Genomic DNA, 16245 nt, shown 5'->3' with positions numbered 1-16245 from the left:
TTATAGCAGCCTGAATAGACTAAGACAAACAGCATGAGGACTCTCCTGGGCCTGGGGAAAAAAGCTTCTGGAAGCCAGCAGCTTCCTTCTTTCCCACTCAGCTTCACAAGTATGAGGTGGATAAATGGCATCAGCAATGGGAAACAGTGCCTAAGACTTAACCTTCTTGGCTCAAAAGATTCCAGTGGGGACATCACGCATCCTCCAAGTCTCCAAGGGAGATGAAAATGCCCTCCCTGTTCCCAGCCCTGGCCAAGGACAGAATGGCAGAGGGGAGAACTTGTGGGCTCGTGGAGTTTTTGTGCCCAAAGTGCTCTTGCTGCCCCTGCAGGGCTCTCCCAATCCTTCTCCCTCAGAAAGCAGTCTCCTACTCACAGCACTCCCTAGCTTATCTCTGATTCCAACTGCCCACAAAGCCCTGGGGAGAAAACCTTCCAAAAAAGGCAATGACTGGATAGACCAAGATGCATGGAGGAGCTGATCCTTTCCAGGACTAAGACAGATACTGAAGGGGAGAGAGAAGGGGAGACCAAGAGGCTGAACGACAGCAGCAAGGCCACTGTGTATCTTTAAGCTGCATTGGAGAAGGGAGAGAATGTTCTGGAGGGGGTTTCCTGACTCCCTGCTTCCTAACATGACAGTGCTTATTACAAGAAGGTTTGAAGTGCTAAGCCCTGCTGACAGTCCTTATGCTTTGTTATGAATTTCCTTAGAAATATAAACACTAAGAAACAAAAACTCCCTCCCTCCCTCTATGGTCACTGACATCAGAGGTCAGGAACATAACAGGCCTGCTCTTCAGTCATGCTCTCCCTGAGAGCCTTCTGTCCCAGAAAGATACCAAGGCAGTGACCTCAACACACTTGGGCAACATTCCCTTTCTTAATAACCCAGACTGGGAAGGTAGAGGAATGTCTCTAGGTTACTCAGAGAAACAACTGGAAGGAGGGAGGAGGAATGTTAAAGTCCTAGTTCCAAGTGAAACCGGATGTGACACAAAAAAGGGCAGAAATAACCAAGACCCAGGGGAAGATCCTGAGCACAGAGGTGGGAGGTTCTAGCCCACGCATGGTGTGAGCTGAACCCCCTCCCTCTCCTGGGAGAGTGATGCATGCTATTAGTTCCATTCTTCATTCATCCCATTTTGGACATTGGGAAAGTAAAGCATGAAAAACTGTCATTATCCTATCTATCTCACAGGCTTAGTCAGGGGGTCAAATAAGACTGTGAACACGAAATGCTTTCAAAATATGAAAAATCTCGATATAAGTGAAATATACTCAAATCCTTTTGATAGGACATAAACAAATAAATGCATATAGAAGCTGACTCTTTTCTACTATTACCATTAAAATTACTACGATTATTGCATACTCTTTTCTCGGAGGACAAGGGGCAGTAGGGTCTGCTACTTATTTTTCCCCCAGAACACCTCCAACCAAAATAAATTAACATTGTCTTCTTGATGGACATCCAGTGAGGACAAGAAATTACAAGAGCATGCAGAGAAGTGTGGAAGGGACAGAAAGAAGGAGAAGAAAAGAAAAGCACTTTGATTTATGGTTATTGGTATCCATACCCTCTTGTATATGGGAGGGAGCACTTTCAATGTTATACTTTTATTTTTACAATAACAAGTTGAGCAAAACTCTCAAGATAAACACTTAAACTCTGGATTTAAAAAAAATAGAAAGAAAAAACGGCAGAGAAGTGAGAACAAAATTATGTTGTGACTAAAAAGGAATTAAATAATGGCCCCACACCTGTCCCCCACAGATGCAGAGAAGAAATACGTCACTCCTGTTGGAGTCTTCTACTTGGCTAGACCCAAACCCATTCTTCTTTGTTCATCCTTGGCTGTCAAGGCCAAGTGTGAGCTGGTACACCTTCTGATGTGTACTCAGGACTGTGTAAGAATTCCTAGTATTTCCCTCCATCTTAGAGTCGCCAAATTTAGTAAATATTTGGGACATACTTATATCAAAACTTATTTGTTGTTTCATTCAAGTTTAACTGGGTGTCCTATACTTTATCTAGCTGCCTTAACTCCACCTCCTTCCACCATGACCCCAGATCAGCCCCTTTGATCAGCAGTATTTGCCAAACTTGCTATCATAACAACCCATTCCGATGCAAAAGGTCTGGGATCCATCCTGGGAACCTTTCTATTTAACCAGCACCCCAGGTGATTCTTACAACCAGGCAAGTTTGGAAGGTTCTAGATTCCAACATGGCACCAGTGAGGCCCAAGACCATGAGTTGAATCTCTGTGTGATCTTGGCCTCTTCGCTACATTCACAGCCCAGAGGCAACAACCCCCTCCCATATCAGTATGTAACCCCACCCCCTATGCAGATGGGCCCAAAACTGCACTCATCCACTTTGGCTATGTTTTCCTATGACCGGGCCAAGCACTTGCTATACACACCCAGAGCTGCTGTCCTCTAGGACCAAGGAAAAGCTGAGCCCAACCAGTTGTTTTTCCAGACACTGCCAACCCTGCCTGAACAGCCACGGTAGGGGAGGCAGAAGCAGAAGGCCCTCTAGGGTCAATTATTCAACAAGTCACATTCAAAATGGCCCAGGCAGTTCACTTCTGGTTTTTTAAGTCAATGGCCAAGACACTTTCAGCAATTAAACTTGGCCTGTGCAGGGGAAGCCCTCAGGAAAAGAAAAAACAAAAAAACAGCGGTCATGTTCAGGTTACGGCCCAGGATTCCCACCTCCCACTCCTCCTCAGAGGAGGCTGGCTGACACGCTTTGCCCCACACTGGGCTCCTCCTCTATCTCTCCTCCCCTCCTCCTCCTTTCCCAGAGATAGTTGTAGTCATTCACTAAACTCGTGGCTTCCCCCACTTTCCTGTTTATATTCCATGCTCCCAGAGAATATCTTATTGGACCTTCTACTTCTACTCATCAGTTTTCTTTGGTCCATGATGCACCCATTTCCTCTTTGACTCACCCCACCCCCTCCCCCATCATTCCTAGGCAGGTCCCACCTTACGCTTTGATCCTACCCTGCACCTTCTCCCCCATGTCCTCCCCTGGTCTGCCCCAGAGGACAAAATACACCCTGGTCATCTATAAATCTTCTACACTTGCATCTCCAAAATCTGGTCACATGGCTTTGTCTGGTTGGGCCTCCACATACCTCAGCTACAGGGCTGGTCCCTGTGCCGATCAAAAGGTGTGACAGACACTCCAAGAGTGTGTTTTCTTTATCCCCAGACTCCGCTCAGCCACACTTGCCTGCGTTTCCTCTCACTCTGGGTTGAAAAGGAGAGAAAAGGAACGGGGAGCATCTTTGGAGTGACTCTTCTCCCCTGGCTACCCATCTGCTCCAGCCAGCTTCAGGCCATCCAATCCAAGAAGCTCTCCCACCTTCGAGGATGCAGTTGCAGAATTCCAGCTTCCTTACAAAAGCAGCTTAACGATATTATGATGGCAACAAGGGAAGGAGGATATGGCAACTGAGAAGGGAGGAGGCCACCTCACACTTGAGTGGCGAGCTCAGCCCAGAGGGGTGGAGAACCTGTGGGGGTAGAGGGGATGGACTGACCCACCCCCTCCCCACCCCTCACTCGCAGCCCCAGGGAATGTTTCATCTGCTAAATGAAGTCAATGTGGCCCAGATGTTGGGCAGCTGCCTCTGGAAACAGTTCCCGTGCTGAACTGTACAGAGGCAGAGTAGTGTGTTGGGCTGACCTCCTGGCAATCCTCCTGTCCAGGGATAAACACAGCCTCCCAGCTCCCACTCCCTGCCCCGCCCCCCAAACACACACACCCCACGCTCCCACCAGCCTGCCAGGGAGGTTGCCTTTTTAGGAAACTCAGCAGATTGGGAAGAGAAGCAAAGAGAATGAGGAGGCTGGACTGGAGCAGTCCTAAAACTGCAGAGGGCAGAGACGTGCTGTTGTGACCAAGAGGACGTCTCAGGTAGCCCGGAAGCAGCCTGGGCCAGGAGTTCAGGTAACCACCTGCTGGAGGCCCTGGCCAATGACTCAGCCTCAGACTCTGTAATCACTGGAATCTCTCCAGCCACACTCACCCCCCGGCCCTCACCAGCTCCAAATTCCCATCCCGGCCACAAACATAGCCATTCCCTCAGACACACTCATTCCCTAGGGCCCCAGACACAACAAACCCTCTGCCTAGACACAACTAACCCCTTCCTGTCACCCTCCTAGCCTCACCAAATTGGCCCAGCACCTTCTCTCATTGACACTTAAGAGAGGGAAGGAAGGAGGAAAATAAAAGAGAGGAAAAGGTAAAGTTGTGGGGGCCCAAACTTCACAGAGGAAAAGAGAAGAGAGCCTCTGACTGAACATCCCCCCCCACCCCCCCGCCATGGAAGCTCAAGATTTCTCCTTTATTTGCCTTTTAAAAACTCTGGGATGTGGGTGCCTGGGTGGCTCACTCAGTTAAGCATCTGCCTTCCGCTCAGGTCACGACCCCAGGGTCCTAGGATCAAGTCCTGCGTAGGGCTCCCTGCTCTTCAGGGAGTCTGCGTCTCCCTCTGTCCTTCCTCCCAGTCATTCTCTCAATCTCTCTCTCTCTCAAATAAATAAAATCTTTTTAAAAATTTTTAAAAAAACCTTCTGGAATGTTTGTAAGCCAGCATCCCTTCTATACCAAGAACCGTCTGCTGCCTCTCATTTTGACACCTGAAGCCCTGCTTCCCTGGGGCGCTCCACCCTAACAAAAAGCAAGCAAAGTGTGGTAAGGAGGGACAATGGCTACAGTGAGACCAGGAACCTAACCAAAATTGGCTCATGCTAGGGGGCCACACAGCAGAATCTGGAAGGCATTCCCAGCAACGACCCCATGACAGCTCACTTTGACATCCATCAATGGGAAGGCTTCACCCTAGCTTTACTCCGAAGGAACAAGGGGCTTGTGTATTTAACAGGAAGGAGATGCCCCTCTGGGTCCATTCCTGCACAAAAGCAGCTGAGCCTGGGGAAGCAGTAAGGTCGTATGTCTCCTTACCTCATCCGAGCACCAGGCACACACGGGACTCACAGCCAGACATTGCTGGCAGGAGCGGACACCTCGTGTGGTACAGATGTTGGACACTGCAACAGAGACAAAAGCATTAGCACCCACTTGGCCTGAAAAGGGTAACTGGCCTGCCCCATCCTTCCCAACATCCCCAAACACCCAGATTTACAGCTCTCAGATGCACACAGCAGGTCTGACCATACCCCGGACATTCACCAACCAAAGGCTGTATGGTTAGAAAGAAAGAATGAGAAAGGTCAGAAGAAACTCATCACCATCCTCACTGATGAGGCCCCAATGATGACAAGTGCTGGAGCAAGACCGAGCCCTGGACCCTAAGTGTCAGGTCATAACTGACAGAAAGGTTTTAATTAACGACTCGTTTGACACCTACGTTGTGCATAGGAAAATCTGAGGCCCAGGACAATGCAATGTGCCCTCTCTCCAATTATTCTAGTGATCGCTTCACAGCCCCTACACGGGGATCCAAGGCCCTGATGCACTAACATGAGCACACAGCCTAAATATGGTGGGGGGGTGGGGGCAGGGAACGTTCCACTGGCCAGGCAGGACAAAGCAAATCTTCTGAAACCTGCTCAAGCTTCCCAATACATATATCTTCGGGTCAAGGTGTAGAATGGTCCAGGGACAACTCCACAAATGTCAGAAAAGCCTGAGTGAGATAAGCTGGAAGGACATGGATTGGAGCTGAAAGGCCCATATTTGAATTCGGAAGGCTCTTTTTCCTAGCTGCGTCGTGACCTTGAGCAACTCCATTAACCTTTATGAAAACAGTAATATCTACTTCACAGGATTTGTGCACTTGGTACATTACAAAATGCCATTCAAATGTGAACAGTCTTCACACGGTCAAAGGACAGAGAAAAAGCTGGGGGGAAGAGCAGAGACAAAGAGAGGGACCAAAATAACCCAGAGAAGCTGAGCCAGGAAGCAAACCCCACGCACTTGCTTAGACAGAAGCTCTCATCCTCCCTTCTTCCCCCAGCCCAGGCTTCCTGGGCTCAGCCAGGTAAACCTCCTCTTTCTGCAGTGCCCCCAGGAAGGCCTTTTCCAACATAAGGAACAGACTGAGGAAGATACATTCCCCCTCATGATCCAGGCCCTTCATCCAATTTTTTAAAGCAGTCCCTTTACCCCCAGCTGGTAAGACCAACAAATTTATTTTTAGGGAAATCAGCCTAATAAATGGGGTGTCTTCCAGTGCCCCCAAAACTTCTCATCAAGCTGAATGTCTCAGTCCATTTTACTATAGTGTGACTGAACTCCCTTCCAACATCTAGACAAAACATACCCAGAAAATGTGTGTGTATACACACACACACACACACACACACACTATTGTCGAGAAAAATTATCCAAAATTTGGAAATAGGCAAAGGAAATACCAGGTGTCCTTTCAATGTAACGCAAGGTGTGGACAAGTAGACCCACCATACTTATGGATTACCTGATTTTCTAGGGGTGTATACCATTGTTTGACTTCTAGTGATTAGGATATTTTATAACTCTGTAAGGGTAGAGGTTACCTTGTAGAAAACCAGTAACAGTGGAAATGATTCTTGATAAGAACAGTGTATATGATTCTTGTCCAACAACAATGCAAATAATTTGGTAGCAAAGGTACCTCTGAAGGGTAGGGTTTATTGCCTTGTAGAACATTAACCAATTTCAAAACTGTCAGATAACTAATTTCAATGTTCTTTTGACCGACCAACTATAAATTCCCCTTCCCTGAATTTTCTAGAGATTTTTTTTTTAAGTAATCTCTCTACCACTGCAATCCAGAGAACCTGCCCTTGGTGGCAGGTCTTGGTGGAGCTTAAGCTCACAACCTCAAGATCAAGAGTGGCACGCTCTACTGACTGAGCCAGCCAGGGTCCCCTCCCTTCCCTGAATTTTCTTTGAAACTAATCTTAACATCTTACTGCTTCCCTCATTAATTAAGTTGAATAAATACTTCGACACAAGTTCACGTTACATTTGTATGGTAATCATACTTTTAACTCTTTAAACATTACATCTTAATGATATACACCTCAGGGCCTCATTAGAGGTCAGGGGGATCTAACAGAAAGCGTAGGCGCCCAATCAATAGACTGCAGTCCTAACTGAGTCACCACTATTAATGAGGCCTTAGGCGAGTCATTTAACTCCTCTCAGCCAGTCTCTTTGCTCAACAATTCCTAACATATTACAATTATTAGTCTATCTGTCTTAACAACACTGCCACCCAATAGATTTTAAGCCCCATAGGGCCTGCCCTGTCCAGCCCAGGCCAGCCCAGGCGAGCCCCAGTCCTTGCTCAAAGCAGATGCTCCATAAATATATATTGGAGCAAATGAAGAGGCATTGGACTAGATCAGTTTTGTTTTGTTTTTTAAGCAACCGAGCTCATGTCTCCAAATTATGCATGGAATTCCAATATAAGACATGCAAATGGGTTGAAACTGTTCCTCTGACAATTTAAACTTTCATTGTTCTCCTAAAAAGACCAGAATCATATGTGGAATCCTGGAAGCCCCAGACTTCCTCAGAGCTTGAGTCTGTCTCACTTCAAAGGCCTTTCCCAACTGCACAATTCTGCAAGTGGGGTGCTGCTACCAGCCCATGAGCAGTGACCCCTGGGCCATAGCCTCTGACGTGAACTACACCCTCACCGAGCGAGCATGAGGACTGTGAGGTGGGGAATTATGGCAGCAGTTCCCAGCCTGGCTCTAAGGTTCCAAGGCCACCTCTGAGCTGGGGCAGCCCTCAGCCAGGCACTGTCTATCTATAATGGAAGAAAGGTATCCCATCTTCCCAGAGCTGCTGGCTTCAGAAGGCCTCAAGGTTCAGATCCCACGACGCACCCAGGAGGCCTCTTCCACCCCTGCAAGGGCCGCCTGGCCATGTCTCAGTTCCCAGTGGCTCTTTTCCCAGCCAGATGTGAGCATAGCCCCCCCCCCCCCCTTACGGCCTTACTGAAAGAGCTCTGAGAGGAGCAGAGCCTGAACTATTTTAGGTCTCTGCCTCCCACCTTGAAGTTTCCATGGGAATCGGCATCCAGGGGGGTAATTCTGGACATAAATGCCATCGATTTTCACTGGGGGTGGGGAGGAGCAGAAGCACAAGGAGATGTCAGGAAGAGGTAGAAGAGAGGACCATGGGAGGTATGGGCACATCAAATTATCTCTGCAAACTTTTTCCCTGTCTCTCCGTTTTTTCCATCCATTCATTCTCAAATTAGCATTTATTTGCCTATGAGTCCTTGACTTGTAGCCACAATAGAAAGCCTTGCCAGATAGGAAATAAATAACAGCAGGCCCCTCCCAGTGAATGGGCAGCCCCTGACCCCAGAAGTTGAGACAAGCTGCTGGGATTTGTTCTTTAGGGAGTCGTGTCAGCCAGTTTCCTTTACCTCCTCTCTCAGTGAATCACAGGCTGATTTCGTGTGAACCAGCCATCCCCCCGATGATAACCCCCACCAAGACCTGCCACCAAGGGCAGGTTCTCTGGATTGCAGTGGCTAAAAGTGACTGACTCATCCGAAGTCTCTACGCCTGGGCCATGCCAATTCAATGAGCTGCAGCTCTGAGGCCACCCCTCCTTCCTGAACATGTGGAAGGAGTTTGGGCTTCTGTTTCCAGTCATTCATAAGGCTATGTTTCTGCTTAGCCTCAAGGGCCCAGACTCAGCCCCGCTGGAAAAGGGGTGATCCTCATCAGAACTTTTGTCATTGAAAAGAATTAGCCACCCTCACCACCCATTTCCTCCCACGGTTTAGCCAGAGCCAGGAAACAAGGTGGATCGGCCCTGGTCCTCACAGGGTGGCTGTAGGGATTCAATGAACCGATCCCTGTCAAACTCTGGGCCCAAAGGGCGGGCACACAGGAAGGGCTCACTGCAGGCAGCTGATGCTCCAGTAGCTCTCATTGCTATTGTGTTTGCCTTCGCTGTTTTTATCCTGAGTCCCCAGCTGTTTAAGGTAGGTGGGTGTTTTGCACGATACACACGGCTGAGCGTGCCCTGAACGGGGCGGCGGTGGGAGCACAGAGCCGGCAAGCACCAGATGAGGGTAAAATGATCAACTGTCAGATCTAACTTCTAAATGGAGTCAGGAAGATTAGTGTTCAAAAATCCAACCTAGGAGGGCTGGCAGGGAGGAGGAGGCCCATTAGAAAAGCTAGATGAGACTGCCAGAAAGTTTGCCTGGACAGCAGAAGGAAAGGCTGTGGTTTGGCACATCAGCCCAAATCACAGAACCAGAAGAGAGACAAAGGATGGGAAAAATGGAGGGAAAAGGGGAGGGAACAAGGAAGGGAGTTGGAACAAGCGGAAGTCATAATGCGTCAATGAGAGCTATTTTGGGGACGTGCTGTCCAATGAGACAGGATGTCAGAAAGCAGGAACGGGCCACCCTAGTGAGGCCACGGAATTTCAGGAGAGTGCTAAGTCAAGCGGAGAGGTGTTTAGTGGGAAGGGAGGATGATGCACACTGCATATACTACAGACTATCTTCCTCTCTGCCAGAGAGGGGTTCTGGCCTGAGTTCCCTTGACTGGTCACTTCCCAATGAGGTCCATGGGGACACCGGGTGACTCAGGCCATGCCTGATCTTCCATTGCAGTCACCTGGCTGAGTGAGTCATCCAAGAACAAAACATCTCATGCTCACTGCCATATGGATTCACAAGTGGTTTCTTCTAGAGCAGGCTGCTAAGAAAATTTATTTTATTTTTTTTCCTTCATTACATGGAGCAGCAGCTCAGTAATCTAAGGAATGGGAAGGAGACAGGAGAAGTGGAGTTCAAGGCAACACATACCTCTGAGCACAAAGCTCCAGTAAGCATTACTCAAAATGGCAGGCAATCCAAATGACCACATTTCACCATACCTAAGACTATGGATGTAGGATGCATCCTAATTTCAGAAATTTAAAAAAAAAAAAATTGTTTTAAGCACATCACAGTTAAATATGGTATGTAACATCAGAAGACATTGGTGTATAATTTGCTTCTACCAATATTAAAATGTGTTATGGGTTGAATTCTGTGCCCCCAAAAAGGTATGCTGAAGTCCTAACCCCCAGTACTGATGACTGTGACCTTATTTGGAAATAAAGGTCTTTGCAGATGTAATCAAGATATGGTCAGTAGGGGAGGCCCTAACCCAATATGACGGATGTCCTTGTAAGGGGAAAATACCATGTGAAGACAGACACACAGAGAAAATGCCACGTGATGACAAAGGCAGAGATCGGAGTAACCCAACTGGAAGGCAAAGAATGCCAGAGGATCAGCCACCACCAAGAGATAGGAAGCGGCAAGGAAGGATTCTATCCAGAGTCTCAGAGAAAGCATGGTCTCGCTCACACCTTGACTTCAGATTTCTAGCTTCCAGAGAGAATAAATTTCCATTACTTTAAGCCACACTGTTGTAACAGCCCTAAGAAGCTAATACAAAATGGGTTTGCATTTCCATAGCATCTATGACATGATTTTGAGGAACATTGCCCTGAAATACTTTGCATGATTGAAAAAAAGCCATCCTGGAATGAAAACTGCTATGGTTAATCCATCTATAGATAATGGGAAAGTGGGTACTTTGGCTTTATACTTTTCTACTAACATACATCAGTGATGTTGGCATTCATTCATTCACTTACTCAACAAATATCCATCAAGCACCTACCTGTGCCTGGCACTCTCCTAGACACTGGAGGCATATGGTTGAAACAAGCCTCCTACTCTGTGGAGCTTAAATTTTAGCGCAAAAAAGAAGACAAAAAAAAAATACACTACAAAATACAATTTCAAACAGTGGCAAATGCTTTTTAAAAAGAAAACAGAGCTAAAGAATAGCATCAATGAGAGGAAGGAATCCCTTCTAGAGAAGGTGGTCAAGAAAGGCCTCTCTGGACCTGAATAGATATTTTTCCAAAGAAGACCTACAGGTGGCCATCAGACACATGAAAAGATGCTCAACATCACTCATCATCAGGGAAATGCAAGTCAAAACCGAAAATGAAATATCATCTCATATCTGTCAGAATGGCTAAAATCACAAAGGAAAGGAATAACAAGTGTTGGCGAGGATGTGGAGAAAAGCAAACCCTCGTGCACTGTTGGTGGGAATGTACATTGGTGCAGCCATGGTGGAAAACAGTAAGGAGGTTCCTCAAAAAATTAAAAATAGAAACGCCATATGATCTAACAATTCCACTACTGGGTATTTACCCAAGGAAAACAAAAACCCTAATTCCAAAAGATATATGCACCCTTATGTTTATTGCAGCGTTACTTACAGTAGTCAAGATATGAAAGCAACCTAAGTGTCCATCAATAGATAAGTGGATAAAGATGTAAAACACACACACACACGAATATTGCACAGCCATAAAAAAAGGAAGAGATCTTGCCAATTTTTGTGACAGCATGGATGGACCTAGAGGGTATTATGCTAATGAAATAAGTCAGACTGAGAAAGACAAATACCGTATGATTGCACTTATATATGGAATCTAAAAATCAAAACAAATTAATGAACAAACAAAAAGCAGAATCAGACCTGTAAATGCAGAGAACAAAGTGCTGTTTGCCAAAGGGAAGGGGGGTAAGGGGTCAGGCAAAATGGGTGAAGGGGAGTGGGAGATCCAGGCTTCCAGTTATGGAATGAGTAAGTCTTGGGAATAAAAGGTACAGCATAAGGAATATCGTGGATGGTATTATCGTAATAGCACCGCCTGGTGACAGATGGTAGATACACTTGCGAACACAGCATAATGTACAGAGATGTCGAATCACTATGTACACGTGAAACTAACGTAACGTGTGTCACCTGTACTCAAATAAAAAAATTTTTTTAAGAAAAAAAGACTTCTCTGAGTTGATATTTCAAGATGATATGAAGGAGTGTGTCACAGGAAGATCTAGGGACGAGCATTCCAGAAAGAATCCCGACAAGTGCTAGATGGACCTCAGCCCGTTAAAGAAATAGCAGGAAGAGAGAGGGAGGAGGAATGAGGCAGAGAAGGGGCTCGAGTAGTGGTCAGGGACCAGAACACACGGAAGCTATAACCACGGAAGGGAGCGTGGCTTTCATTCTCCACGTGATGGAAAGCCACTAGGGGAGTCTGAGCAGAGGTGAGCAGAGAAAAGATCATCCTGGCCACTCAGAGGAAAGCAGACATAAGGGTAACAAGACAAAAAGAGACCAGTTAGGAAGCTAATACAGTAATCCAGGCAACAGATGGCAGGGATTTGGATTGGGAGTGCAGCGGGGTTAATAGTGTGGTCAGACCCTAGTTACATGCCAGGGCCTTACTGATGGATGGCATGCGGGGCAGGGCAGAAAGACAGGATGGATTTTGTCCCCGACAAGTGGATCCCCTTGGACAAAGTTCAAATGTTTTGATCACTGGCCATGCCCTTTTCACTGACTCTTCAGCCAGTGGGCCCTGCCCTTGTAAGTGAAGCCAGATCACACCTGGTGATCATCTCCAACTGGGTTAATTCGGTAGCCATGTGCAGGACACTGCAGAAGGCCCGCCTCGGACAGAGTCTGTCTTCCATATGGTTGTCATATAAAACGAACACCCAGTCCCTGAGCAACACCGTGGGGCAGCGGAGGTAAAACCATGAACATGATTCTTGTGTAACAGTGGACGTGGCAGGGAAGACGTGCAGAGCCGCAGGCGGATCTCAAGTCCAAAGACATCTGTGCTATTCTGCTGGCTGTGTAACCTCGGGCAGGTCCTGTCATCTCCCTGGGGTTCAAAGGTCCAGTGACTTTTTCACTTTCTATTCAAGGACTCAGAATTGCTCCCTAGTATTTAACAGGCCTAATGCAGCCACATCAGCCAAGCATGGGAGACCCCAAACCGCTGCTTCCTTTCCCCATGCTCCCAAATATGCACCTAATCCTTACCTCACTCGTTGTTAGGATTAAATGAGATAATTTAAGCGGAAGAACCACCTGCGGTGGTGGCTCAGTAAATGTTGGCTTCCTTCCTCCTTACCTTCACTCTAACTGCTTCCTGCCTTGGGAATGCCCATCCCCACCCCCACCACAGCCCCGCCTCAGGGTCAGACTCCCCAGGCCCTCTGCATCTAACAGGATATGCTGAAGAAATCACGGGGCCAGAAGACAAGAGTCCCCAGGACTAGACCCTACCAATGCCCCGAAACTAGCTGGATGACCTTGGGCAAGTCACTTCAACTCTCAGGGTCTCCCCTTTGTGCTTCTCTGTAAAGCAAACAGTGTTGGATTAGAAGATCTTCAAGGTGCGGCCAGCCCTGGGAGGATATATTCCAGCCAGAAAGCATCACGGATGACTAATGCTCTAGGAGGCCCAGCATCCCAGGGCCCAAGACCCCTCACACACACACAATGCACAAATGTCCATTTCTTCCTAATAGCTTAGTGGAGACTTGATTCTCCAGCTCTGGAAAATTTTATCAGCACGGGCCCCACCTCCCATCTGACTCACTCAGTATAGAGAAGAAGCAAACCCGTACCAAGCTCTATTTGGGGCCCGGCCCAGCAGTGCCCTATTGGTGACCTCCTTGGCATCCAGCACTCCAGTTCTGCTACTTCTCCTCCTGCAGTTGATGTCTGGTGGGTATGGAGAGCAGGCAACGGCGATGCCACCAGTCCTCGTTGCTCCCCACCCCACCCCATCCCCCACTTCCTATCTTGGTAGGAAGGCAAATTGCTCCCACCATTTTGGAAGACAATCTGGCAAAACCTATTAAAATTTAAATGTAAAATATTCATGTCCTTTGACCAAGCAGCTTCAGTTCAAGAAATTGAGCCTGTAGAAACACTTGAACAAAGGTGCAGACAATGAACAAGGCCATTCCCTGCAGTTTTATTTGTAGTAGCAAATAACTGGGAATGATCCCACTGTCTGCCAACAGGGAATCAGTTAAGTAAATTTTGCTACATCCATATAACAGTATGCGTGCTGGCTAGAATTGTAACTCTTAGGATAAATAATGGAAAGCTACAAACTGACATGAAAAGATGCTTAGGATATATTATTGAGTGACAATGATCCTGTTGTGGATGATCTTACTTGAGAAATAACAGTAAGGATAAATAACTGTTTATGGTGATATATATAGGAAAAAAAACTAGAGTAACTGTCAACAGCACTTATCTTAAGGACAAGACTACGAGGGACTTGGTACTTTCTGCATTATTCTATTTCTGCATTGCTTGACTTTTTTTTTTTTTTTTTTTTTACACAACAAACTGAATTACATTTACAAGCTAAAAGAAAATTAAAGCTGATTTTAAATGTCCTCTGTCCTGTCTCACTTTCTAACCTGGCATTCATCTAAATGTAGGCTCCCCAACCATGGGTGGGTCTCATAGGCCCTGGTTTCTCTATCCAAGAATCCCAGTTAGCAAAGAAATTAAGGTTGACTACAGGGACTTTTGAATTGGTTACTGGATGTGCCTTCTGCCAAACTTCTGGAGCTCTCTTCCGGTGCAAAGTTTTTCAAGGCTGTTTTTTAACTATAGACCTCCCTTTTCTTTTTCCCCAAAGAAATCTTTACCTGGAGTTCCATGTTACGAATTAATTAAAAGAAAAACTTCTCCACTTGAAGGTGGGGAGGAGCAGGTGTCCCTGAGACACCAAGTGCCTAAGGCCCAGGGGGAAGATGGCTTGTGCAAAGTCACCTAGCAAATTGATGAAAAAGCCTGCACAGGTGGGAATAGAATATAGGTTTCTCAGTTCCTGACCCGCAGCTCTTTTCACACCTGAGGTTTGGGGTTTTTTCTGCATGAAAGGAAGTGGCTTTTGTAAGTTTAAATAATAATAATAATAATAATAATACAAGTTTAGGTAAGGGAATACAGACACACATAAGGATTATTATGTACACAAGGAAGAAAATCTGAATAGAACACATCATCTGATTAATAGTGAACATGATGGGAGAACAGAATTAAAGGGGAACCAGCCATTTTACTCTCCAGCATTCAACTTCCTTTAAAAAAAAAAAAGTTCACCTCATTCTCTCCTTGAGTGTTGGAATGTCTTCACCAACCGAACTAAGAAATGATGGGGAGAGGGAGACTAGTCTTTTTGTGACAATGTGACTGAAAACCAGAAAGGAAAACTTGTATTTTCAGAGATGCTACAAAATTTTTTTAAAGGTAGACTAGCCCCAGGTTTACTTAACAGCTTCTGGCCCCAAGGATTGTGACATACCATATTTGGCCACAAACTACACATTGCTTTCCAGACCAATAATAAAAGTGCAGGTTGCTGCAAAATCCTCTCCAATATCCTGAAGATATTACTACTTAGCACTTGGGAAATCAAATGGCTTATACATGGCCCAAATGCATTTATCCAGTTAGAAAATTTAGAAACTGAAAGCTGCATCCGGGTTTAACTGATATAGTCCCCCTGCTTTCAGGGTAACTGTCTCAGTACCCGTGAAAGACGAAGTAGCCTTGGATAAACCCTTTGCTTTCTGATACACACAACAACAGGGGTGAATCTCAAATGTGTCATGCTATGTGAAAGAAGCCAGACTTTAAAGACTACATGCCCTATGACATCATTTATATGACATTCCATAAAAGGTGGATCCGTAGGGACAGGAAACAGATCAGAGGTTGCCAGGAACTAAAGGTGGGGATAGGGTACTGATAACAAAGGAGTTCAATGGGGAACCTTTTGGGGTGACAGAAATATTTTGTATCGTGATTATGCTGATGGTTACTGAACCAAACGTGTGTCAAAATTCAAAAAACTGTACACCTAAAAAGGATGGGTTTTATTCCATGTAAATTACACCTCAATAAACCTAACTTTAAAAAGAGTATTCCTGGAGATACTGTGTGCATGGGGAAAAAAAAAAGGGAGATTTTTACACTTTTTTTTTTTTTTTTTGGCTAAAGAGTTTCACATTTAAATAAATGGCAGCAGTTTACACAGGGAGGATAGACCGTGTCATTTTTCTTCTCCCACCTGCATTGCCACTCACGACCTGAGTTCCTTCAGGCACAATGATCTTCCCATTCAGGATAGGGCCAGGGTTTGGGGGAAGGGAGGGGAGGCCATGGGGTGAAGTAGCAGGCCAGCTCTGTGGGCATCAGAGGGGGCTGGGTCAGGCCAAGTGGTTTCTCCCTGAAGCTGCTCAGTCATTCCCCAGTTAATTATCTGTCTGCTGATTCATGAGTTGTGGTTCCTGTGGGCATGCTTCCTGGCTATTTCTGCCAACAG

The 16245-nt window shown here is 46.3% G+C and overlaps 1 protein-coding gene across 1 annotated transcript in view; it reads right to left on the bottom strand.

Annotated features, from left to right (window-relative positions):
* The window catches only part of ITGB3 (integrin subunit beta 3), a 49447-nt gene that overhangs the window by 29670 nt on the left and 3532 nt on the right, over window positions 1–16245 (bottom strand). The window contains exon 2 of the mRNA XM_035030410.1: window positions 4990–5075. Within this exon, the coding sequence (XP_034886301.1) occupies window positions 4990–5075 (86 nt within the window). The remainder of the gene's footprint in view (window positions 1–4989; window positions 5076–16245) is intronic.

This window comes from Mirounga leonina, unplaced genomic scaffold (genome assembly GCF_011800145.1).
Source record: "Mirounga leonina isolate KUSES-001 unplaced genomic scaffold, KU_Mleo_1.0 Mir_364, whole genome shotgun sequence".
NCBI lineage: Eukaryota > Metazoa > Chordata > Mammalia > Carnivora > Phocidae > Mirounga > Mirounga leonina.
Note: the sequence above shows the minus strand (reverse complement) of the source record. Positions and strands in the feature narration are given on the sequence as shown.